Here is a 27262-nt window from a genome sequence, read left to right on the forward strand (position 1 = left end):
GAGCTGGAAGGGAAGCGGGGCTGCTGGGATAGGAACCGGCGCCCATATGGGATCCCGGGCGTGCAAGGCGAGGACCTTAACCACTGCGCCACCGCGCCGGGCCCCAAAATGGCTTTTTAAATCAAGCACCATGATTACACCTTCCATATTCTCTCCTCTGTAAAGCACTCCGATCTTCACCTATCACTACCTCCCACATACACATGCTCTTCTACAATTCCACCCCCTTTTGTTCTCCAGTCACTGTGTTTTTATTTCTGATCATTTCTTTCCATACGGTGTTTGGGGACAACTACTCCTGAAGCTAGTTAACTGACAAGGTATGAAGGACTCATCTGTTGAAGGTTAAGGAAGGGGCTCAGGTGTGAGGAGTTAACTGCTCAGTCTCTGGAGAGCTGCTCTTCACAGCACAATTGCTGGGTCTCATTTACTGTGGCAACCACAGCACTTCTTAGCATTAAGATAACTTCTGAAGCCTGGAGTATAGAGAAACTGCATATGGAATAAGATTCTTTCATGTTTAGGCAATTTTCTAAATTAGGCTCTTTTGGCAATTGTATTAATTTAAGCCACTGAGATATTATTTACTACCTCACTGCTCCTGCGCACTAAATAATGTCAAATTGCAAAGCACAATTCCATTCGAGTTTATAAAGCACTTTCAGCTAGGTAATCTCATTCAATCTTGGCAAAAGCCTAATACAGAAGGTAGAATTGGGGCATAATCTTTGCTTCATAACGATATGGACAGACCTTTTATAGGCCCATGAGGTAAATATTTTAGAGACAGGGGTAAGTCTAGAATATGTTTGCTATTTATTTTGTTTTTCCCGATATCACATAAAGAAATAAGAAACTGCAGTTAAGGGATATGTGGTTATTTTTCATATTTCTAATTAATTTACACAAAGTGAATAACTTTCATGTATTTCACAATACAGATTTAGGTACATGGTAGTATTTCCCACTTTACTCCCTCCTGTGTTTCCACCCATCTCCCCCTTCTTCCCTTCTTTTTTTAATTTTCATAGTGGCATACCTTTAGTTCACGTCATAATTACAGGTTTAACACTCCTTTAGATAAAGAATTCAAAACTTAGCAAGTAGGGCCCGGCGCGGTGGTGCAAGTGGTTAAGGTCCTCGCCTTGCACGCACCAGGATCCCATATGGGCACCGGTTCTAATCCCAGCAGCCCCGCTTCCCTTCCAGCTCCCTGCCTGTGGCCCGGGAAAGCAGTCGAGGATGGCCCAAAGCTTTGGGACCCTGCACCCACGTGTGGGAGACCCGGAAGAGGCTCCTGGCTCTGGACCGGCATAGCATGGGCCATTGCGCTCACTTGGGGAGTGAATCATTGGACGGAAGATCTTCCTCTCTGTCTCTCCTCTCTGTATATCTGCCTTTCCAATAAAAACATAATAAAAATAAATCTTTAAAGAAAAAAACTTAGCAAGTAGAAGAAAAAAAAAACACTATTCAAGAGTATAGATAAAGGTTGTAACCATAATCAAATCTCAAAATGTAAATTTCACTCCTAGAAGTTACTTATATTTTTCAAACTCTGTATAAGCTACAACTGATCAAGGAAAACATACTTATCTTTTTCAGACTGGCATTTCAATATTCATAATGGTTTTTAGGTGAATCCAATTTGTTGCAAAAGACAGGATCATTGTGTTGTGGACTTTTCAAAATTTAAATTTTATTCAGTGCAGCCACACCTATAAGTTACCATACACACCATAAACTACACTAGAAAGACACTTTATAAAGCTCCTACTCTGCATAGTGCATCCAACATTGAACAAAGCAGTACGATTTTACTTTTCTCATGACTATGTCAAACCACCTTTATAAATCCACCAGGACAGAAGAATAGCAGTAGCTGCTGGCTTGTTTTATCCAGTTCTATATTTTTATGGCTCAGTTTCATCCCTTGTTGTTGGAAAATTAGTTCCTCCGCCACTAATTTTACTACTTGTCAGGGTCTTGAGATCTTAAACGGAGAATGAGAGTTAAAGCTAATAATTGATGAGCAAAACAACTCGCTGTGACTAACATGCTCTAGGACGGGAGCATTTCTGTGGAACAAGATTAACTAGATTCCTTCGGGGAAAAAGTGCTCACACTTCAACCTTTTGAACACTCAGTAAGTTTTATTTCTCAAGCACTGATACATGTACTAACCTAATAGAAGTAATGAACCTATTTTCCCAAAGGGAAACACTTGTTAAAAAAAGTCATCTCTAAAACTTGTATAATATTGTAGCACATGTCAGTGGCAGAACACACAGAAGGCACAAGAATGCTTCAAAATATTAATGGAGAAATGAAATTTTTAAAAAAAATATGGGAAGTAGGCATATGGTTAAGATATCATTTGAGGGGCCTGGTGGCGTGGCCTAGCGGCTAAAAGTCCTCGCCTTGAACGCCCCTGGATCCCATATGGGCACTGGTTCTAATCCCGGCAGCTCCACTTCCCATCCAGCTCCCTGCTTGTGGCCCGGGAAAGCAGTCAAGGATGGCACAAAGCTTTGGGACCCTGCACCCATGTGGGAGACCCGGAAGAAGTTCCTGGATCCTGGCTCCGGATCGGCATAGCATCGGCCGTTGCGCTCACTTGGGGAGTGAATCATTGGACAGAAGATCTTCCTCTCTGTCTCTCCTCCTCTCTGTATATCTGTCTTTGTAATAAAAAATAAATAAATCTTAAAAAAAAGAGATATCATTTGAGGCACTGTCAGTCTCACCTTGGAGTACTGGGGGTTCAGTCCTGACTGAGCTCCCAATTCCAGTTGTGAGAGTGTGATGATTAGCGTACTGCCACCTGCATGGAAGACCTTACTTGAACTGCCAGCTCAGCGCTAGTCACTGAAAGCATTTAGGGAGTGAACCAATGGACAGGTTCTTTTGCTCTGCCTCTCAAATTTAAAATTCAACACTCCATGAACTTTTGAAAACTACCTAACATGGTTAGGAAGAAATCGAAAATATTCTCATTTCCTAGGTGAAGTTAAAAGTATCTCCAATGCCCGATCAACTGAATTTATTATAATAAATTCAAATAAACAGCTTAATTAGATGAAGCACATTCTCCTCCGGAGATCCTTTACAGTTCTTATTGACTATCATTTCAAAAAATGGCACTTTTCCATAACCTATTAGAAAATAAATCATGCCACAATTCACTACAAATGCAAAGTGATAAACTAAAAGAGATCTTTTGGGAGCCAAGCAGCCCTCCCTTTACAACTGTTTGAAATATGCTATAGTTCCCAGGCAAAGAAGGTTTATTATTGACTGAGTAATCTGCTGAATTTAAGGGAAAGCACAGTTAGGGTTAAAACCGGCATTACAGAGTACAGGAATTATCAAACATAGGACTCAGAGCATGAATCAATGACTAGGAACCATTTCAATGGCCACATCAAGTGTTTTCAAAATATCCATTTTATTATGCACTTAAAAAGCAGAGTTAGAGACAGAGGAAGTTTCCCATCCTCTGATTCACTCCTCAAATAGTCACAGCAGCCAAAGCTGCAATAAGCTCAAAGCAGGAACCTGCGACTTCTTCCACGTCACCCTTGAAAGGTGCAGGGGTCCAAACAGTTGGGGAGTCCTCCCTAATTGCCAAGACACATCAGTAGGGAGCAGCCTGGACTCAAACCTGCACCCTTTTGGGATGCCAGCAAGGCAGCCAACAGCTAACGTGCATGGTGCAGTGCTGGTTCCCCAAACAGACTTTACATTTAGGTATAATCTTGACATGTTGGAAATCAGGTAGATACTGCTGACATGCATAGGAGACCTTTGACTAAAGCAATATCCATTTCATTTTGTTTTATTTGCCATGGGAATACAATATGGTTTCAGTTCTACAAGTAAATTCAAGACATGGAATTATTAGCAATATTTTATCATTAGTTTTTTGTAATTTATAATAACTTATTTATTTGAAAACCAGAGTGATAGGGATAAGGAGAGACAGAGGAAGATCTTCCATCTGCTGATCCACTCCCCATATGGCTGCAATGGCAGGGCCGTGTATAGGAACCCGGAAGTTCATTCTGGCCTGCAACATGAATAGCTGGAGTGCAAGGACTTGGGCCATCTGCTGCTGCTTTCACATGTGCACCAGCCAGGAGCTGGGCATCCAAGTCTCCAAATGCCATGCTGACATGGGATTCTGGGGTTGCTAGGGGGCTGCGTAACTTGTGGCACCACAATGGCAGCCCTGATATTTTTAGTGCTTTAGATAGTGTGATTATTTGTATCCTGCAAAGTTTCAGGTTAACTCAGCCTTCACTTATTCATATCAGAGAAATAGCTTTTAAAAAACACAATTTTGCGGGCCCGGCACGGTGGCGCAAGTGGTTGAAGGTCCTTGCCTTGCACGCACCAGGATCCCATATGGGCACCGGTTCTATCCCAGCAGCCCCACTTCCCTTCCAGCTCCCTGCCTGTGGCCTGGGAAAGCAGTCGAGGACGGCCCAAAGCTTTGGGAACCTGCGTCCGCGTGGGAGACCCGGAAGAGGCTCCTGGCTCTGGATCTGCATAGCATGGGCCATTGCGCTCACTTGGGGAGTGAATCATTGGACGGAAGATCTTCCTCTCTGTCTCTCCTCTCTGTACATCCGCCTTTCCAATAAAAAAATAATAAAAAAACACAATTTTGAAAACTTACTTCTCAAAAGCTAGAGCCCTAAAGGAAAAAAAAAAAAAAGAGGAAATTAACGGAATCCTTGGTTCCAAGACTTTCCTTTCAATCTTATATATTCTTTGTGGACCAGGATTCACACCTTGCAAGGCAGCCATGAAAGAACACTACAAGACACATTGAAAGAGGAGCTCTCCCATAGGTATCTGCAAGAACAGTGAAGAGCAGGAGTTGTCAACCCGCCTCATCTGTAAAACTGGGAGACTAAATTCACTGAGTTTGTATTCAATGATCAATTAAGCAAGTGCCTCATATATGGTACATGCTGCTTCAATGCTAACATCAAAGTCAGAAAGAGTATGAACCACAGAGAAGAGAAAATTAACTCAGACTGGTAGACTAGGCACTGAGTTCAACCTAGAGAGCCAATGCTTGTTTTGAAGAAGGAAAATGAAAGTCTTACACCAAGAGTTTAGTTATTTTTCAAAGTGATGCAGCAATTCTTAAATGTGACATTAACGCCCCCCTGCTTACCCCCTGTGCATGTTAAAGCAAATTAAATTTCATGCCAAATCACCAAGGCAGTTAGCAAGCAGCACAAATTTCAATCTGTAGGATTTAAACTGATTGCTCTAAAAATATAATTCACCAACTGGGCAGCACTGAAGTCCAACATGGTCCTCTTTGATCATTTCTCCCAACAAGTTCTTTTCCCGGGAATGTGGCCACTATGGACTGTGAGCTGACTCATCATGTGGAAGTGAAGGGATTGATTTCCTCCCGCACCCCAGACACAGCAGGGGATAACAAACTGATCTGGTGGAGGCATGCACTCCTTCCTCTGGCATTACGCAAATATGACATTTAGACTCTAGTGAACTGGCAACAAAATGCATCCCCGTTCAGAGTCACTCTCACATACATGGGGGGAAATGAATCGCATTGGAGAATCCATTTTTATCAGATGTAATCTCTTTTGCAACTGGACTGTGTACACAACTGTTTTTTTTTAACCTAAGTTCTACTTTCTGCAGTAGGATCCTTGCAATCTTTAGCCGTCCTCTCACTGGTTACACGAACGTTCTAACAAGATGCATATAACTGGCTATGGGAGTTGACCACAAGAGAGCATAATGCTGCACAAGTGTTTGCTTCAGTTCACATCATCTGAAGTGTTTATTTAAACCTTGCATTATGCCTTATCCGTAGTTTTTTTCCAGAAAAATTACCATATGAGTGTTTTAACTAAATTGCCCTCAAATATTCAGAAACCTTTGTTACGCTTGAGGCCAAGCCCAGGTGAACACCAGAAAAGGGACACAAATTCCTAGATTCATGAATACAATTAGTCAGCTGTGACTGCTGAGGCATTGAGCATAGGTAAAGAACTGCCTTCCAGATATTAATATGACAGGGATAGTGTTCAAACTGGCTGCAAGTGCTTTAACACATTCATTTATTTAATTTTCATTAAAACATTGTGGTAGAAAAATAGTCTTTGCATTATGAATCACTACAGGGTATAGATGTCCGGCTTGTCTGAAGGGCTCAATGAAGAGATTTGAGTATAGTACTTAAGTGAGGACACATTCTGCTTAAGAAGAATGATGAATGTTCTAATTGCCACTTTCTTTTGAAAATTTTCAAAAATTCCGTATTCATTAGAAAGGTAGACACTGAAAAGGAGAGAGGAGACAGAAAAACATTGCAATCTGTTGGTTCACTTCCCAAAAGCCAGCCACAGCCAGGGCTGGGCCATTCAGAAACCCAATTCCTGTCTCTCCCATGAGTGGCAAGGACACAGTGACTCCGGCTATCACCTGTCACCACCCACAGTGTGCCTCAGCAGGAAGCCAGAATGAGGAGCAGATCCAGCACTTGAACCCTAGTACCTGAACATACAATGCATCATTTGTTTTTTTAACTTATTACTTGAGAGAGGTCCTGCACATTCATCTACTCCCTAAATGCCTGCAGTAACCCTAGCAGGGTGACAAATCCAGGAGCTAAGAACCCAGGCCTGGTCTCTCGCATGGGTAGCAGGGACCCCGCTGCTTCATCCATCGGTGCTGTTTCCCAAGGTGAGCATTAGTAGGAAGCAGGAGACAGGAACAGAACCAGTTACTGAACCAAGGAGTTCAGCTAAGGGACATGAGCTTTTCCACCTGTGCTTGACTGCTTGGGCCACTATGTGCCAATGGCCACCTTGTGTCATTTCTTATAGCAATGGACTCACACTTAACCTTCAGTACTGAAATATGTGTACCACTTGATAATTCACAACAACTGTAAAAATATGAGTAAAATCTTTGGGAATGTCTAAGCAATGATATAGCTTTTTTAAAAGCTTATTTTACTTTAATACGATGACTAAGAAGGCTATAAGCATTACCAGTTCATCTGGAAATTTAAGGACCCCAAATTTTTCACAAATCCCCAATAGTTTCTGCTGAATGCTAATTCACTCATTAAAAAAAAAAGAAGAAGAAGAAAAAAGAAGTACCCTCACTCACAAAACACCAGTAGTTTCAGGAGTACTATCTTCTTTACTCTGCAAGTATATTCCAATACACATCTATTAAGCTAAAGAGCCATTCATTCCTTCGCCGCAGTTTAAATGCCTTCCTAGAATTCACTGTTGTCATTAATTATTTTAGAAAATATTTTATAGAGCATATAAAAATAAACCTTAATTTAGATCCTAGGCTAGTCATCACAAATAAGTACAGTTGAAATAAAACTTCTTAATCAAACAGACCATAGAGCAGAGAAGTAATTAAAAGAAGGAAAAAGTTTGGAATGTAGGATAATAGGATAAAGTGGGAGGCAGAGGAAACCAAGAAATTAAAGGACAATTGAGGGGGGTAGCATGGGAAGTAGGAGGAAGCAGGCAGGTGGGAAGATCTCTGTGTGCACAGATTTTTGGTAACCATGGTGATTGTGAGCAAGAACCATGAACAGAACATGGGGCAAGAACTCACTTAGCAGGCCCGCCTTTTTTTTTTTTTAATTTTGTAGGCACTCAGTATGAAGTTTAAAATCCTATGTGATGCCAGAAGACACCCACCCCCAAGCAAGAAATGAATCAACAAACCAACCACACTGTTCCTTTCCTAGCAATCTTCCAATATGATATAGAGATATATAAATCCATTGGAAGCAAAAACGTTTTAAAGCCAAGATCCTTCTCAGACACAAATTCAATCACCAAAAGAACACAAAGAATAAGAAAAACAGCCAGATGAAAGAATCTGACTTTTCACTCAGTGCCATTGCAATCTTTATTGGGCAATGAGATGAGGCAGGGTCCACAGATGGCAAGTTCTGGAAGCCACCGTTTAAAAACGTTGTTGCTTTCCTCAACTGATCCAAATGCCTTTTACTGTGGACGATGAAGTGGACACCACAAATCCCAGCAAGATAATCCGTTCGTCCTTTCCATTGTGCCATCTGCTGCTGCTATATATAATTTGAAAGAACCTTTTGGCATTTCCGCTAGCAGACTTTTTCCTTTCTTCCCTTAGACCCTGTCTTTCTTCTGCCTCTTCCCTCCATAGTCTGTAGCAGCAGCTTCAGCGAAGTACCTACCTCGTGAAAACTCACACAAGCCACTCTACCCAGGACACCTAACAACCATCTCCAAGCCCTTTCAGTTCTTCTAACAGCTGTGCTGTTTGTGACTATTTTTAAATCAGAACCCCAGGGCATACATTCTCTTTACTCAGTGATGGTCCAAGGAATGAAAAAGGTACACATTGCTTCTGTGTGCGCTATGTACAACACTACACAAAAATAACACAATTGCTTTTAAGTGGCTGTTAATCATGCACAGCTAAGTTGTTCTTTGCGGGGGGGGGTTGGAGGGAGAATAAGGATGGATAACATGGTGTGACAAGGAAGTATGGGCTTTCAGATTCAGAAAATGCCTATTCAAATGTCACATTCAAACCTGGGCCTCTCCGCTGACCAGTTATGCAATTCAGGCCGTTATTTAACCTTTTGAAAGCACAGCTCTTGCTTTCTTATTCTGTGCAGGAAGAACTCCACAGAATTGGTCCATGCCTTAAATGATAATCTTCAGACCAGACTCTTTCCTTTAAAAGTATATTAGACAATGAGATTCAACTGAATAAACCTTTGAGTACTCTAGCACAACCATATAACGTAAAACTAATGATCAATTTTCAAATCAAAATAGAGAAAATGGTAAACCAAATATATTATAACTTACTCCTTGGTGATTCAGGAGATAGCTGCTCCATAAGATAAAAACACAAATGAAAGGTTGCGACTGGTAGACTGCCAGCGAACTAACTGAAAGTCAGCATTTAAACTACCAGTCCTTAATTAATCACGTGCAGCCGAGGTGCCTTCTGGGTCTTCTCTAAACTAGGGATTCTTAACTGCAGATTGCAACCACCTGGGGAGCTTTGAAAACACTGACCGAAATGAACCCCACAACAATAAAGTTAGGATCCCTGACCGTAAGACCTATTAGCCAACCAGTCTTTTTAAACACCCCAAGTGATTCCCAGGCACAGCCCTGTTTGAAAACAATGCTTCTGGAAAAACTATTAATGTGCAAATGAGCCAGCTGGGGAAACTTGAGATGTAGATTCTGATTCAACAGGTGCAGGAGGTTCGGATCTAATGCCCCTAGGCTCCTAGGGAGTGCCGACTGCTCCAGGACTACCCTTTGAGTAGCTAGCTCTGCATCCACTGTCAGCAGGTCAGTATCCAGACACAGATTTGTCAGTTATGTTTTACTCGTAGCCAGAACCCTCAAGTCCCCTGCCATGAAAAATTAATAAGAATCTAAGGCACACTGTTTCAAAGCCAAACAGAAATGCATTAGCTTAGGATATCCATGTCACTACCTTTCTCCCTTCATGCTAATATTGATGGGTACATGTGTGGGACACAAGCACTCCCTTTGCATTGCAAGGCCAAAGCGAGTTCACTTAGAAGTCTGCACACTTCTCTTAGGGTATTAGCTGGATTTCAAGATAAATGGTATCACTAAGCACTCAGGAAAGGAAAAAAAAATGCATTTGTTTTACAGCATAATGCTGGGGAAGTGAGCAAGTATTTACATAAGGAAACATTCCCACTTAGGTTCAACTCATCCGTATGTTCTGTACCTTTGAAGAGAACATTTATGATTTTGAGGTCATTACCAACGGAAGGTGTCAGCACAGTAGAGTGCCCAGTGCTGAATCAGCCAGTGCAGTGCTCACTGATTGCTTTATGGCAACAGGCTTGGTTTATCTCTAGCAGGAAATATGAGTCCACCGAATGCAAAAGCTATTTACTGTATCAGCTTCTCTGCAGTCTTTAATCAAGCCAGGATCCTAGCATGGAAGCCCAGAGCTCCAAAGTCTTCTAGTGGAAACATGGTCACCTATAAATCCTTAATTCTCAGAGGCTACTGTCCTTGGCAAAACACTAAGGGTAAAATTTCTGCTCGGTTAGAACTGTTCAGCTACAAATGTGCCATTTTCTTCAACCCATGGTGGGACCTACTTAGGGAACTGATGCAGGACTTTACAGGTGAAAGGTTATTCTCATTCCTGGCTCTTGGTACACATCTCCTCCCAAACATGGTCTTGCAAGCCTTTCCTGTTGAAGGCTTGTGATGCTTAGAGATGCATTTTCAGGAAAAAGAGAAAGAAAATTAGAGAACTTGGGAAGAGTGGTGGGAAAGCTATGAAGGAGTCTAAAAAAAAAATGACATATACCTTTCTAAAGCTATGTAGGTGAAATTAAACTTTTCAAAACTAAAGATGAATAAACAGATCCCTCATCCTATAGCAGAAGTAGCAATCATCAAACAGGTGATGGTGGAGTTTGGTTTTGCAGTTTTTCTTCTTGCTCTAGGCCAGAGATCATTATCCAAAAGTTGCAGGGCTTGGAACGTGTCACTGCATGGATTTAATGGAATATATTATACTAAGAACCTGAGTAGGTATTACATGTTACAGCATTTTTTCCACCAGGAAGTGTTTCCATGCGTTTCATTAAAAAATAGTTCATGGGGCCCGGTGGCATGGCCTAGTGGCTAAAGTCCTCACCTTGAACGCTCCGGGATCCCATATGGGCGCCGGTTCTAATCCCGGCAGCCCTGCTTCCCATCCAGCTCCCTGCTTGTGGCCTGGGAAAGCAGTCAAGGATGGCCCAAAGCCTTGGGACCCTGCACCCATGTGGGAGACCCGGAAGAAGTTCCTGGATCCTGGCTTTGGATCGGCACAGCATCGACCGTTGCGCACACTTGGGGAGTGAATCATCAGACGGAAGCTCTTCCTCTCTGTCTCTCCTCTTCTCTGTATATCTGACTTTCCAATAAATAAATAAAAATAAATCTTTAAAAATAAAAAAATAGTTTATGGATTCATAAACTAAAAATGGTTAAGAGCTATTCTGTCATTTGCTTAAGATTCCTTTTTTAGTGCCTACTATGTGTCAAGCACTGTTCTGGGCTCTGAGCATTCAGCAGTGAAGGCAATATTCAGTCACCTATAGCTCTTCAAGCCTTACATTTTTCTGGAAGGATACCAGCAGTTAATAAACTAGGTGGGGGTAGGCATTTGGTCCGGCTGTTAAGACTCCAGCGAATTGGGTTCCTGCCTTCTCTACTCCAGCTTTTGGCCTAGCCTTGCCCAGCCCCAGCCAATGTAGGCCCTGGAAGGAGAAAACTAGAAGATGGAATCTCTTCCTGCCCTTGAAATAACTAAAGCACTAACAAACTAGATAAATAATTTAGATGGATAGCATGCTAGATGATGATGATGAATGATACAAAGAAAACAGAAAAGAGAAAGAGTAAAAACTGAATGACACGTTGTGACAAAACAGCATGGGCAAGCAAGGTCTTACCAACTTGGTGTCATCTGAGCAAAGACTAAAGGGACCAAGGAAACAAGTCATGAGCTCCTGACACAGGGAGCTGCAGACGCATAAAGCGCTGAAGCTGGAGTGTATCGGGTATGCTCAAAGCTTACCAAGAAGGCCTGCATGCCTGGTGCTGAATTAGCAACAGTAGGTATCAGAGATGAGGGGAGCAGAGCCACAAATTTGGCAGATCTAGGTGTCTGTAAGGATTCTGGCAAAACACTGCTGGAGAACTGACTCATTCTGACTTACAGTTTGTAAGGATCTCCTTGGCTTCTGTGTTGAGAACACACTGGAAGGAAAGGTGGCAAAGACACAAGAAGAGATAATCATTAATAGGTTTCTGCAAAAATTCTAATGAGATATAAAAATTAGGTGATGATGGCGGAGGTAAGAAGTCAATAGTTTCTATATATTTTAGTATAGTGTGAACATGATTTCATGCTACATTGTGCACAAGAGAGAGAGGACTCCAAAGTTCTTGGAATGTTGCGCTAGAATGTTGCGGTTGATTTGGATGGACACGAAGAGAGTAGATAGAGAGGATAATCAAGATTTCAGCTTTCAGGAAGGTTAACTTTGAGATGCCAATCACATATCCATTAGGTAACATGCAGTAGCCACACATAGGAATTTGGATTTCAGTGGGGGAGGTTTGAGCTGAATAGATAAATTTGAGAACCCACAGCAAAAAGATGAAATAAAAGGCGTGGTCTTGAATAAGCTTACCCAGAGTGGGTGCAGTTCTAGGGAGAAGTCTAAGGACCAAGGAGATGAGAGGGGCTCCATGAAGATTGGAAATTAGGCAGAGAAGGAGAAAATCAAGAATTGGTGGAGTTCTGGAAGCCAAGTGGAAATAAAAAAAAGTTTCTAGACAAAGAAAACAATCAAGTGTTCCCAAACTGCTGATAGTGAATAAGACATGGGCTGTTGTTACTCATCAGATTCAGGAATACAGCACTGGAAGCTAGAGAAAAGGGAGTTGGGGTAGGTACACATAGAAGCGTGCTCGGAGAATGAGGGAGGAAAACTGCGGGCAGTTTCTGCTTTAGAGATTCCAGGACTTTTGCTATCCAAAAAACAGCAATGGGATACTAGCGAGAGTTGAAATCAGTGTGTGTGGATATATATATAATATACCCACACATAGATATTTCAGCTTTAATCCTGTAATAAAATATCTACTTCTGAAGAACAGAGGTTTATTAACTCACAGCTTTGGCGGTTCAAGGCACACTACTGGATCAAGCATTGCCTCAGATCTGTGACTAGCCCCAGCGCTACTTCCCATCAGGTTAGAAGAGTGCATGTATAATTGAGTGATCAGATTTCAAAAGAGAAGCTAGAGAGGGTTGACTTGGGGTGGGGGCAGGAGTGGGGGAGCCCTGTTGTTTACAATGTCCCTCTCATAAGAACTATCAAGGGGGTTACAAAAGAACTACATTGATCCTTGCGAGAAGAGTGTTCCCAATAAGGGCCTACTACCAATAAGAACCCACTACCAACCTCCGCAAAGCCCATGCCATCTCTCAAGATCATCTGTTGGTGAGCCATAAGAAGAATCTTCAAAAAATCACAGAGATGTGATACATGTATTTCAACATTTTTGCATCAAGTAAACATTTTAATTTCACTATTTCAAACACTATCTCATATAACTTTATTTATTCAGAGGAAAGATAGAATAAGAGATAGAGGTAGACAACGATATAAATGATCTCCCATCCTTTGTTTCACTCCCTAATTGCCTGCAAAGATTGGGGCTAGGCCAGGCTGAAACCAGAAGCTAGAATCTCAGTGTTGGCCTCCCACATAAGCAGCAGAGGACCAAACGTCTGGGTGATATTCTGCTGTCTATAGGTACATTTGAAGGAAGTTTGATTTAAAAGAGAATTGTTCACACTAAAATATGGGATGCCAACACTACAAGTAGAGGTTTAACCTATTGTATCAAAATGCTGGCCCCGAGAAATTTGTTTTGGAGTGCTCCTATATGTATGTGTGTGTGTGCACATATAACAAATTTTAGTACATTTATATGCTGATAGCCATAATTCCACAGAATATTACTTAGATTTAATTACAGATTTTATCCATAATTTTCTGGTTTTGACTGATTTATTTTTACTCAAAGTACTATTTGCTAAAGAAAAAAAAATCAACTCTTCTATTTTTAGTAAAGTTGAACGTCTACATCTATGAGTTCTACATCCATGGATTCAGACAACCAGGGATCACAAATCTTTAGGAGAAAATACTGTGTCTCCAACAGACACATAAAATTTTCTTTTCCATGTCACACTTCTCTAAACACTACAATATACCACCTCCTATATTACATTTAAATTGTGTTAGATACAAGTAACCTAAAGATCATTTAAAGTACATGAGAAAATATACATAGGCTATACGCAAACACTATGCCAATTTTAATAAGGTACCTAAGAATCCAAACACTTTAGTATTCCCAAGGGATCCTGGAACTAATCTCCTATAGTTACCAATCTGCAATAGTAATCAATTTTACCAGTTCCAAAGTGTTGTGGTCAGAAGTGGGCTTGAGTCCCATTTTTTCTTATAAATGATGGTTTAAATACAGTAAATGCATTTATACTTGTGTACTTTATCCTCCATTTGCAGGCCAGAATGGACTAAATGATTCTAGCACTGATGCTTTTATTAGAAACACATACAAGGATATTCTGGAGTCAAGCAACACGAACATCCCAATTATATGGTCATTTTATTTTTTCTGCAGACTTCAAATACTGGGGAATTTTTTTTCATGTGATTGTTTACTATAATCACCCAATATAAAAGATAAAATTTATCAAAAGGTATTTGTAAATTTTAATAACGCTTCTCAAGAAAACAGATTTCTATCCCGTTCCAAGATACCTTTAAGCAAAATTAAAAATTCAGCCAGGTCAATGGAACATTTAAAAAGGGCAAGTCCCAGCACAAAATATAGTGCTGTGAATATAACTGTTGAAGATGCTGAGGTACTAATATCCTCATATCCGTGAATGTGAAAATATGTTAAAATAATTTGCCATGGTGCATTAGGCTACGCCTCTGCCTCTTATATAGCTGTCGGTTTGAGTCCTGGCTGCTACACTTCTGATCCAGCTTCCTGTTAGTGCTCTTGGAAAGCAGTGGAGGATGGCCCAAGTTCTTGAGCCCCTGTACCCACATGGGAGACCTGCAAGAAGCTCCTGGCTCCTGGCTTTGAATGGACCCAGCTTTTTCCATTGTGGTCATTTTGGGAGTAAATCAATGGAGGAAAGACCTCTCCTTTTCCTCCTCTCTCTGTAAATCTGCCTTTCAAATAAATAAATAAGTACATCTTTTTCTTTTTTTTTTTTTTAAGAAAAGAAACCCACATGTTAAAAAAAAAACAGAAAAGAACATTTTAAAAGATGAGGTAATTAGAAGAATCTTTACTTAACATAATTGAGTCCTTATCAAAGAGAAATTCGGAAAATGGCAGATGTAAGTAGAGAAACAATATGTGAAGACACATGGATGCCATCATTTACTAAACAAGGAACGTTTGAGGCTACCAGCTTCAAAAAGATAAGACTGGGATGGGCACCCCTCAGAATCTGCAGAAGGAACCATCCTGCTGAACAGCTTGACCTGCGATTCATTCTCAGAACAATGATACTATGCACTCTGCGGTTAAAGCTACATGTTTCGTGGACATTTGTAGTGGGAGCCTGATCCAGATATTTAGTAAATAGTGCTTGCTGCCTTAATTTTTAAGACATTAAAAAAGTAAACAAAACACAGAAAGAGCAAACATGGTACTCTGGATGTTTCATCTTTTTTCTCCCTATATTCCTCTGCAATAATCAATCAATCATCTAGTTTCTTTATCTAGCTTTCCCTCTTCTTCATGTTTCATAAAAATAGAACCATATGATCATAGGACTAGTTTCTTTCAATAAGCCGTAATTTATTTATTTGCTTATATATTTGGAAAGAGATAGAGACACTCTGAGAGACACAGAGATATTTCATCCACAAATGTCTTTACACACAGTGCTTTCCTGGATTCTGTGATTCTTTTAGCAAATTATGAAATCCAAAGAGAGACTGTAAAAATTCCCATTAATAACCAGTTTTCAAAATAAGTGCAAGTGGCCCATAACTTAGGTGTATTAAGCTACAAGCTCGGTGACTAACTCAGGGTACACAGTGTTGAAAGTGACTTAAATTGTGGATATTTCACTGGTGTCAGAGTACTGCAGCTGGAAAATACTATATATAAAGTTATAGTTAGGTTGTCTTTTTGTGCTTAAGTTATAAAGTGTTTCATAAGGGCTGCCACAGCGGTGTAGCATGCTAAGCCTCTGCCTTCAGCAACATCATCCCATAGGAGCACCCATTGGAATCCAGGCTGTACTGCTCTTGATCCAGCTTCCTGCTTATGGCTTAGGAAAGCAGTGAAGGATGGCCCAAGACCCTAGGTCCTGGAACCACTGTGGGAGACCTGGAAGAAGCTCATGACTTCTGGGTTCAGTTAGCCCAGATTTGGCCATTGCAGAAACTTGGGGAATGAATCACCAGATAGAATCTCTTTCTCTGTTTCTCCCTCTTTTTCCAAGTAACCTTTTCAAATATAATAAATTATGCTTTTTTTAAAAATACAAAATTTATATCATTTGAATTCAAATGTTCAAATACATGATGTGCAAATATTTTCTCCCATGGTCATTTTCTTGAAATTATTTTCAGTTTACAATTTTAATACCAGGGCTGGTACAACTGGCTAAATTGGCTAATCTTCCACCTACAAGTGCTGGCATCCCATTTAGAACTAGTTTGTGTGCTGATGACTCTACCTTCTATCCAGCTGCCTCATAATTGGCTGGGAAAGCAGCAGAGGGTGGCCCAAAGCCCTGGAACCCTGCACCCTCACAGAAAACCCAGAAGAAGCTCTTGGCTCCTGGCTCTTAACTCAGTCTCAGCTGTTGTATTATTTGGGGAATGAACCAGTGGGTGGAAGACCTTTATCTCTTTTCTATAACTCTGACTTTCCAATAAAAATAAAGAATTTTTTTTGAAGTTTTAAAATTAATGGCATCCAATACGCCTTGTTTTCCTATTTTTCACATGTGCTTGTGGCATCATATCTCTGAAAACGTTTCCTAGCCTAAAGTTGCAAATCTGTATTCCTATGTTTCTCGCATGATTTTTTTTGTAGTCATAACCCTACAGATAGATTCATGATAGATTTTCAGTCAACTTTGTACATGATGCAGGGAGTCTATCAGTATTTCTAAAATATTTCATTTAGCTTCTAAATCACTTCTAATCAACAATTTAAATATTAATAACTCGGTTTCCAAATCCCTAAGTCAGTCATCAACAGTATCTATCAGATAAGCCAGTTCCTAGTACCATACAAAAAGATAAAATGAAACTCGATATCAGAAAATAAAGATGTGACCATCACTGCATAGCTAACAAACTATATGCCACCTTATATATTCAACTAGCCATGTTGGTTCTCTTTCCTGAGACTTAAAATGAGGAGACACTGGGCCTGATGCCATAACCTAATGGTTAAAGTCCTTGCCTTGCATGCACCAGGAACCCATATGGGAGCCCGTTGTAATAATGACAACACCGCTTCCCATCCAGCTCCCTGCTTGTGGCCTGGGAAAGCAGTCAAGGATAGCCCAAAGTCTTGGAATCCTGCACCAAAGTGGGAGACTCAGAAGAGTCTCTTGGCTCCTGGCTTTGGATTGGCTCAGCACCAGTCACTGCGATCATTTGGGGAGTATATCATTGGATGGAAGATGTTCCTCTTTGTCTCTCCTCCTTGCTTTGTATATGACTTCCCAATAAAAATAAATAAATTTTTTTTAAAAAAATTGGAAGACATCTAATTCTCCATTTTCAATGAGGAATTATGAAGATGAAAGCAAATTATAAGTAGGAAATCATTCCAAAAGTGAACTATTACAACAGAGTATTCACAATTTTCAATCTTTTGCCAAAAGCTTCTCTTATGACCATTCAATTGCAGACAGAAAAAGACCAGTGGAAATTTTACTGAAAATGTCCTCCTGGTAGATTCTTCTCTCCATATCGCAGAAAGAAGGGTAAGTTCAAGGTGTTATTTCCTTAGGAACTACTGAAGCAGAACCAGGTGTGGTAATCACTGGCTGTACTGACCTAGCCACAGGACTCCTCCATGGATTACAGTTATTATTACCACCCATAAAGAACCTAGCAAACACTAACAGGGAGAGCAAGAGCCTGACTCTGAATGATAAAGACCTTACGGACTAGATGAAGCCTTGCCACTCAAAGTGAGAAAATTAAATCATTTTCCTTTTAATGACTCGTGCACTTGATTCAAAAGCATCAAACTTTGTGAGCACAACAGAGGCTGCATGACTAACTTAGGAGTATTCTAATGAAAAGGTATCATGCTTAATTGACAGCGTCTTGGAAAACAACTCCCTAAGGACACAAAAGAGTTAGTGAAGATCATGCTGATAGAAATAAGTTAAAGCTAACTGAATATTGTATCAGATTATAAAGAGAAACAAACTCACATTCAGAGGCTGCAGAGGCTGTGTACCGGAAGAGGTATTTCTAGTCTCTCTACAGAGTGAAATGAGATCGCTTAACTATTCCCATCACCTCATATAGAACGCACAAGCAGAGTTGAATTGTGATTTGTTTTTTTTCTTCTATAGATAAGTCCATAAAGATACTCCTCATCTTTGCCCAAATGCATTTTAATAAAAAGGAAGTATTCTCTCAATAAAATCACTGTTACAGCTCTTTTTTAACATTTAACCCAACTCAGTGCCATAACCAATCTGTTTGCAAGTTGGAGTTTCTAAATTGTTTTGGTTTTAAGATTTATCTATTTTTATTGCAGAGGTAGATTTCCACGGAGAAGGGGAGACAAAGATCTGAACCATCCTCTGGTTCATTCCCCAAATGGCCAGAGCAGCCAGAGCTGAGCCCATCTGAAGTCAGGAGCCAGGAGCTTCTTCCTGGTCCTCCATGCAAGTTTAGGGTCCCAATGCTTTGGGCCATCCACCTCTGCTTTCCCAAGCCAGAAACATGGAGCTGGATGGGAACTCGAGTAGCCTGGGCATAAACCTGCCCCTAGATGTGATGCTAACACTTGCAGCTGGAGGATTAGCCTATTGAGTCATGGCACTGGCCCTAAATCATGGTTTTGCAAAGCACTGTCCGGCCCTAAAATCTTTTATTTCTTAGAATAAGAAATATTGTTGAAACTTGTTGATGAATGCCAAGCATTATAATAAAAGGTTATAATATCAGTGAAAAAATCTGGATGTGAAAAAAAAAATCTGGGACGTGTGAGTCTCAGCATTTTCTGTATACACTTCATGGAGATTCATCTCGTCAGCTAGTGGCCAATAGAGAGTTCATCCCTTACTGTGTTGGGATGAAAGACAATGAGGTAGTCTCATCTGAAATACACTAAAAATAGACAGCTCTGATTGTAATCAAGGATAGAGAATACACATTCCTGTTCATCTTAATGGTCTGCTTCATTTAATTTTTTTTTTCTTTTATGGTTATTATGCTTTTTGATCCTGGCCTATCCAAAGGCTGTCAAGTTGCCTTATTCGGTCTGGTGGTTTAAATTCTAAACACAACCTTAACTCTCAAGTCATTAGGGAAGCTTTCAGGACTGCATTAAGTTGGAATCACTCACTCTCTTCTGTATGTTATTCATTCAGAGGTTTTTATTAGCGCATTTGAACTGGCTTAGGCAAAATATCTGTACCAGTCAGTGGTGGATGCTACTCTCCAGAGCTTGGCAGGCTCAGATGTCAAGAGAAAAGACCTATAAGTGTGCTTTTTAAATGCAGGGTTGGCACTGAAGGAATTTTACCTAACTCTACCACTAGTACATTCCTTTGGTGCTTCCATAGCCAGCAACTTGATTTTATTTGCACTGTTCTCCCATTCCTCATTTTGGACCATCTGCTTTGGCTGAAGGCCCAGCTGCTTCTGAAATGTTCTGTGTTCTCTAAAATGGTTTTCTGGAGTTCTCACAGAAAGAATTCCAGAAATTCCTTCCTATCGTTCTTTCCCCCTTCCTCCTTCCTTGCTTTAAAAAGCACTGTATTGCCTTTCCAGTTTTACTACCGCTCATCAATTCTGCCTCCAGAAACTAGCTGGTGAGCATGGCTGTCTTAGGTTGCTATTGTCTTCAGTTCTGACCAAAGTGTACTGGAAAGAGTCACACCAAGGGCTCTTATAATTGATTCCTAGCTTTTTTATGTGATGGCAGTAAAAATACTTCAAGTTGTTCCCAGTATGGTCACAGGTTTTCCCAGTGGGACTTCATAATGCTTGTGGTCAGTATGAAATCATTAGCATCCTATAGTTCCAGTCACCAAAAGTTACCCAGGCATTTGTTTTGCCTCTTTGCAGAAGTCAGAACAAGAGAAAGAAAGACAAACAGAAACAGGGGAGGGGAGGGAGAGGGGGGAGTAAGGGGGAGAGACGGAGACAGAAAGAAATGGACCTATGGAAAGGATGATACACAAAGAACAAAATGTGGAGCATCATTTCTCACCAGCTGTCTCAAAACTGCTCTAGCTTTTCTGATATACATATATATATACACAATGAAATAAGAGCATTCCTATGGCCTAAACAAAAGTAGTTATGGCATATTTTAGTTTATTTTTTATGCCCATGTCCCCACTTTATAAATTTCTAGGTAATTAGACTTTATGATGCAGAATGGAGAAGAGCTAGCACAGAGACCCAAGTATTACTGAGTTGGGAACAACACTGTGTATTCTCTACAACATGGTGACATTCATACATTCCCTTTAGGTACCTTTACTCCCACCCCAAGTGAGTGCATTTCCTGATTTTGAAACATCATCACTCATGAATTAAAACATGCTTTGAATGGCTTTTTGTAAGACTTGAGAGTAGCACCTTATAAAACCTGCTCTTAAAACTATGGCTTAATGTCAAATGAATCTGTTTCCTGTAAAAATATTTTCTAAAGAAGCAAGTGCATCTTCTAGAGCAAACCATTTGAAATGATTACTTAAGCAAAATGGAACATGTTTTGAAATCTTCAGTATGGAAAAAGCAAAACACTATAGGAGTTTGATGCATATAGATGCACGCATTTGTCTAAACATATATTCATTTCACTGTGTACACATTTCACCTAAAAGAAACGGTAAACAAATATCAAACATTGGGTAATAATGTGCACACTGAAGTATTCAGAAGGAAGTGTATGGATGTCTGCAACTTCCTCTGAAATGCTTCAAAAATAGAATGGATAGATATTTGAAAAAGCAAATACAGCACAATGACCAAAAAATAGCTGCTCCCGACTGAATATCTGTGACTCCATGCACTCACATATTCTTACAAAGTGCCCAGTGGGATTGTATGGGAGGCAGGGTTTTTGAAAGGCGCCTAGGTCTTGAGGACAGATCCCTCCTGAAAAGGATTAACACCTTAATGATCGGGGCCCCAAGAAGCTGCTTTGCATCTCCCACTGTGTAAGGTTGTTGAAAGGTGGTATCAGAGAATCAAGATGGTGGAATAGGGTAAGGACACATTTAAACAGATGGAGAAATATTCGCCAGTGTGAAGCAGAGGGGGCACATTCCAGGAAATAGGACAGGACAGAATAATAGCAGAAGGGGACCTGGAAACTGACAGCACAGAAAAGCAGCAAAAACAACGGTATGGTGATGCAGTGACTGATACCCCAACGACATTCAGAAAACGGTGATCTGAACTCCACCTGGCAGCCGGAACTCCACCAGCAACCGGGTGGGAAGGGACTTTCACTGGGAGCTCAGGAAGTGAACCCAGACAAAGAACTGTCCATCCTGCTGGTCTGCTTGATTTGCCCAGGGGCAAAGACAGAGTGGCAGACCCCAGACGGGCAGTGCAGGAATAGGGTAGATTTCACAGTTCAGTCCAGACCCTAGAACCAAATCAGGTGACATCTTGTTTAAGGAAGAAAAGGCAAGGGAAAGAACTGAGCATATGCTGAGCTGGGAGTGAACTCATTTCTGGCTCAGTGAATTGCAACAGCGAGACATCCTACAAATTCCACCCAAGACAGGTCCAGGTAGCCCTCAGACCTAACAGTAAGCAGATCAAGAACTCTAGTAGAGGACATCACGCACCATTTTATACAGTGTAGCAAAAGTTTTAGGATTGCAGGGACAACAGTGAGCTGCACATGTGCTAAGCTCGTGAAAACTCAGTGAGCACAGTGCATTGAACTGGTCCCACAGTAAAACACTGACTATGGCATTGTATGGGTCAAAATAGGTCTGCGTGGCCCTCAGACCTAACAGCCAACAGGTTCTTGCAAGATTACCACCACCAACAACCTAGCTAAATAGGACTGCTGGTGTCTCGCTAATCTTGGGACCTGCTCCAACCGGAAGTGGGAGAAAGGTTGCACACACAATGTTATAGCCTCAGCAGTGTCATAGGAAGTGGAGAGTGGTGAGCCAGGAGCTGGGGCTATGGAGACCATGGTGAAGAGCTGAGACCTGGAACTCACTGGAGGAAGAGAAACAAGTGACTGCAAAGAAAGAGCTATGTACCAACTGCAATAAGTAAAATTGAACTGTAGACCTGGGGGGTGACACAGCTTAGAAACCTGTTCCAAGAAGAAGAATCTGCTAAACAGAAGTACAACGATCAAGAGCAAAAAAAGAGACAAAGACAAAATGAATATTACTGAAGACTCCCCTGAAAAGGAGCAAAATCCTATGCCAACTTCAGAGTTAACTGAGGAAGACATCGAGAAAATGAGGCATACAGGATTCAAAATACTTGTTTACAAAGTTTCTTATCAACAACGAGAAGCATGTAAAGCTGGCATTCAAGGAATTCAAGGAATAGGTCACACTGAAAATGAATCAAATGAAAGCTGCTATATTGGGAATGAAAAATACAGTAGAGCAAATTAAAAGTACAGTGGATGGTCTCCAAAATAGAATGAAACAAGCAGAAGAAAGAATCTCAGAATTGGAATATATTTCCTGTCACCAGGGCCAAACAAACAAAAAGCTGCAAGCAGAGCTGGATCAGGCCAAAAAAAAAGAAGAGGAGAGGGAGGAGAAGGGAAAGAAGAGAGGAAGGGAAGATACGGGAGGGGAAAGGTGGGGAGGGGAGTGGAAGGGAAGAAGTATACTTCCCCTGGGTAATTGACTCTCCAAATGCCCCCAGCGTTTCAGGGTGGGGAGAGGGACTAAAACCCATGTCAGTGACAGGAATTGAACTACACTCCTAAATTTAAGCAGCCATCATTTGCTGCTCTCTTGGATGCACATTAGCAGGAAGTTGGGTTGGAATAGGAGCCAGAACTCAAGCCAGGCACATGGGATGAGAGGGTTCCAAGCCATTCGTTCTAAGCATCTATCCAAGCAGCTATCACTTACTAGGTTCAGCAGCCACAACAAAAAACAAGGCAATCGTGATCACTGCTACTTAAAGAAGGTGACCTGAGACTAATACCTCATTTCAGCATTACAAGTGCCGTATCTGGGAACCTCCTCAGTACTAGGTAGCCTGAGTCCTCAGTAGGACTGGAAAGGTGTTGTGCTTGTTTGTAAAGACAGTAGTTGCCAAGGAAATGCTGAGACTTAAGAGGAGACATTCCAGGGAATACGGGTGATGGAAAAACAAAGATACTGAGGTGAAAAAGTGTAGCAAATGGTAGAAGCATACAATAATCCTATGTCTTGGTTTGCATGAGACTACCCTGGTGACAATCCTGGCATAATCACTTAGAGTCAGTGCCCCTTTTATGCCCACAAGGGTCCTGGCTTTGTCAAAAACAAAATGATACTCACCCATAAGTATCCATGTGTCCTGAGCCAATGGACTGAAGGAGTTAGTGAAGCAAATGAAGTTGCAAACATGTCAAGAAACTACTTGTTCAGGATCTTAAGGTATAGAGCAAATTTTTAAGAAATGCAGGAGAAGTGAGAAGACTGGTACACAGAGAAGTAGTACCACATGTGAATGTTAAACAGGTCGGATGCAAGACCAGGTAGGACAGATTCATTTGGTATGGGTTTTTGCCATGATTCTGGCAAGAGATGCTCCCGGCTAGATTAGGGTGAAAGCAGCAGAAATGTTACTCAATATACAATTCAAAAGATAGGAGAAACAAAAATGACAGAATTCACCCTGCTGGCTGAAAAGTCAAGGGCAGTAGAGAGGCAGTGTGCCATGAAGGGTCACATGAACTAACCCTACCCAGAAAGTGCCCTTTGCACGGATGGGCTAGCGAGCTGCAGTGCAACAAAAACGGACACCCGGAGAGAGGCAATCAAAGATGGCAGCCAGCCTTCAAGTATTAGCTCCGAATGGATATTAATGACATTCAGGCAAAGGGAAACTGAAGGAGCTGTGAATCTCACGGTATCATTCCTGAGATCCTCTTATAATACACATCTTGGTATTATTTTGTTCATGCATGCCTGTTATTTATGGATATAACTCATCTTGCTGCTTCCCTAATGCTCTCCAGGTAAACTCAAGAGCAGAGTCCGGGTTGTGTCCAAGCTCCTACCACCCACAGAGCCTAGCAGAAGAACCATCCTGAGGTAGACCCTTGGAAACTCAGAGAAATAGGAGGAATGAAGGGCAAGGAGGTGAGTTGCTTCTTCAAGAAGAAAAGGCCAAACACAGAGCAGCTGGACTGGTGACACGGTTGCAGTTTTTATTAATTATTTCCCAATTAATCTGTTTCAACAAACATGGGATTTGTGAGCTTTTTGTAGAACACATCAAGAGTAAATAATATAAACTTTGTTGATCCTAAAATATCTGTTGCAGCTGAACTCCTCGCAAATCAGCAACCGTAGACAAATGACTGGGTGTTGATGTGGCACAGCAAAAGTTTATTTAGAAATATGGAAATTTAGATTGTATGTCATATTTACATGTCATGATATATTCTTATTTTTTTGTCAAAATTTTTAAAATAAAACATCATTCTTTAGCTTGCAGGCCCTATTAAACAGGCAGGGCCTGTATGTGGCTCTAAGGCTGTAGAGTGCTACAGAGCACTATACCCTAGTCCAATTTATTCATTCCTCTAACATGAAGACTAGCAAAGCTCCTTATCATACATATTCTCAAGTAGAATTATTAAAAAGCTCACCCCAAAGGCTTTTCTCCTTGTCCCAAGAACAAGAAAGACATTTAAAATCCCAATGTATCTGAGCTCTAATTTGAAACGGGTTTGATTTTCTAAGTGTTTCCTTGGTCTTCAACCTTCTTTCAAAGGCTTTTTTTCTCTCTCTACTTTCTCCACTTAACTCGTTTTTATTATGCAAGTTCATTTTCTCTCTAATAAATTTTGCTTTTACTCTCACAACATTACTAGATTTGACATTTTTAGTGAGGTGCTGAGATGGCTCCAGTTTTTGTTTATCCCTTGCCTCTGCAGCCATGGACAGTCTCTGACCTTTGTAAATGAAGCATTGACGCCTGCATGGCATGATCCACACCTGGAAATCTATTAGCAATTAACAGCCAGTACAAACAGACTAGCCAAAGACCCTAATGCTGCCAGATTCAGGGAAGGCAAGAGCCAATCTAAGATCTGATGTTATGCAGATATAGTACAGTTCATAGTATAGTATAGATACAGTATAGTTGCTTATTAGACATATTAAGACTTGTCAGATGCTTTCATTCTTTTCCTTCCTTCCTTCCCTCGTTCTTGCCTTCTTTTCTTCCCTTTTGTCTATCAGTTTCTAAACTTACACTGGCTATCAATTGTGTGTTTGCTTATTTAAAGAGAACCAGTATCCTATGTGCATGATACTTTCCAAAGCTAAACTAAGACACATGAATCAAGAGTGATGATCATTCCTGCTGGTTTCATTTGCAAGGCAATGAGGGCAAGACTGGAAGTCCTTACTGAAACACCTCTTATCCAATGTGTTCCTAGGGAGAAGACTTGCATTTAGTAGAAGCTCACTCCTGAGGGAAACATCATCTGGAATAAAAAAAAAAGCATCTGCTCAAATAATGACGGAAATCTGACTCCACAGGCAGAAGGACTAGAATAGCATCAGTTGAAATACTTTATTTATTTATTTAGTCCAGAATGAGATTAGGTGTAACTCATGATAATGACAGAAAAGATTTTCAAAACTGGTTCTTATTGCTATGAATATGATACAAAGTTTTAAAGAAAAACATGGGGCTGCACAATTTTGTAGGCAGTCATTATTTAGCCTGTCACAGAATGAGGACGCCTCTGACCTTTGAGTATTTGATACTAAAAAGTAATTGGCCATTATTACTCTAGAATGCCATTATTTACCTGAAAGGCAGCAAAAATATAAAAAGGGGTAGAGAGGGAATAGGAAGATGGATATCACACAAGAAATGCATGCTCTCCTTTCCCATCACTGAGAACATCTTTAACAACACTGTGGGATATAGGGCTATCTCTACTACTGGAAACGTTGTGCTGAGGCAAGCAGCTGTATTTTCCAATTCACCTGTTGCTGCAAATGGCATCTTTTGAATGTTGCAGTGCAATAAAGTAGATGTCAAAAGTCCCAAGCCCATTGGAAAGTGTTTAAATTCATAAGCCTCAATGGTATTCAAATGAGACCTGGCAACCAAACCAAGGCATGAGGATTTAAAAGACACCAAACACAAATCCGGCCCCCAGAGTGAGTCTGGCATGGTACCACATGCCTAGTGGGATGGTGCATGCCAAACGCAATGATGCATTCAGGGCTGCTCTGCATTGGATCCACCTCAGTTGTCACAGACCCAGTCTTGCTGGATAAAAGGGCCACACTTCTGTGCACCATTCACTGGCCCATGGAAAAGAACAATTTTCACAAACTGCTAATTCCTAAAGCCTTCAGCGGACAGAGCCAGGGGAAGAGGGGAAAAAAAAAACAGTTTAAAAGCATTCTCTGAATTTGTTAATAGGCATACATGATCCTTTTGGAACCAAAATAGAATTTTTGATGAAGTACCTTGTGGCAAATTTGAAATATTAGCCTGGGGGCCCCAACAAGACATAATTCACTCCACTGGTGAGAACAAATCTCATTTCCACATCCATTCCTCTAAACTCATTACTGACCCAGGGGAAAATGCTAGCCTGAAGCAAGTTTTAATAAAGACACTGGTGGAGCCGTTGCTATAGTACTAAATGCAATAATGAGCAACAAGCCACTTGGTGGCAATGGACCTCTGGACCTGCGGAGACCCTGGAAGGCGGCTTATGAAGGGCTTAATACTCCATCCAGAGCATAGCACAATACAGAGTCCAAATCAGATTCCATCATACACTAAGGCACCATGTAAGATTCACTCTGACTTAAATGGCCTGATTGTGAGCCTGATTTCAAATGAACAATTGTTGAGAATTGTTGAGAATAACTTGCTATAAATTACATTTTTAAAAATAATTTGAAAAAGAAACAGGAAGATTCAGTAAGGGAATTTAAAAAAATAATGACAACATTGGGGTCAGAAAGACCTAGGATCAAATATCTGATCCAAGCCAATTTTCTTTACTTGGTTAGGGCTCACTCTTTCCCCAAGATGTATGCTGTTAGCTAAACATACATTATCTGTCTGTAGGGCCCATACCTTTGTTATTTTCTTGCATATCCCTAAATGTCTTATCACATAATAGATGTTCAATAAGCATGTGTT

General features: G+C 40.8%; 1 protein-coding gene across 7 annotated transcripts in view; it reads right to left on the minus strand.

Moving 5' to 3' along the window:
* Window positions 1-27262, minus strand: part of CTNNA2 (catenin alpha 2) — a 1062093-nt gene that overhangs the window by 288116 nt on the left and 746715 nt on the right. Inside the window, exon 8 of one of the 7 annotated variants that reach the window (XM_040993622.1) lies at window positions 15353-15366. The exons of the other annotated variants lie outside the window; for them this stretch is intronic. Within the exon in view, the coding sequence (XP_040849556.1) occupies window positions 15353-15366 (14 nt within the window). The remainder of the gene's footprint in view (window positions 1-15352; window positions 15367-27262) is intronic. 7 annotated transcript variants of the gene reach the window in all.

This window comes from Ochotona curzoniae, unplaced genomic scaffold (assembly GCF_017591425.1).
Source record: "Ochotona curzoniae isolate NIBS_2020 unplaced genomic scaffold, NIBS_Ocur_1.0 contig_883, whole genome shotgun sequence".
Lineage (NCBI taxonomy): Eukaryota > Metazoa > Chordata > Mammalia > Lagomorpha > Ochotonidae > Ochotona > Ochotona curzoniae.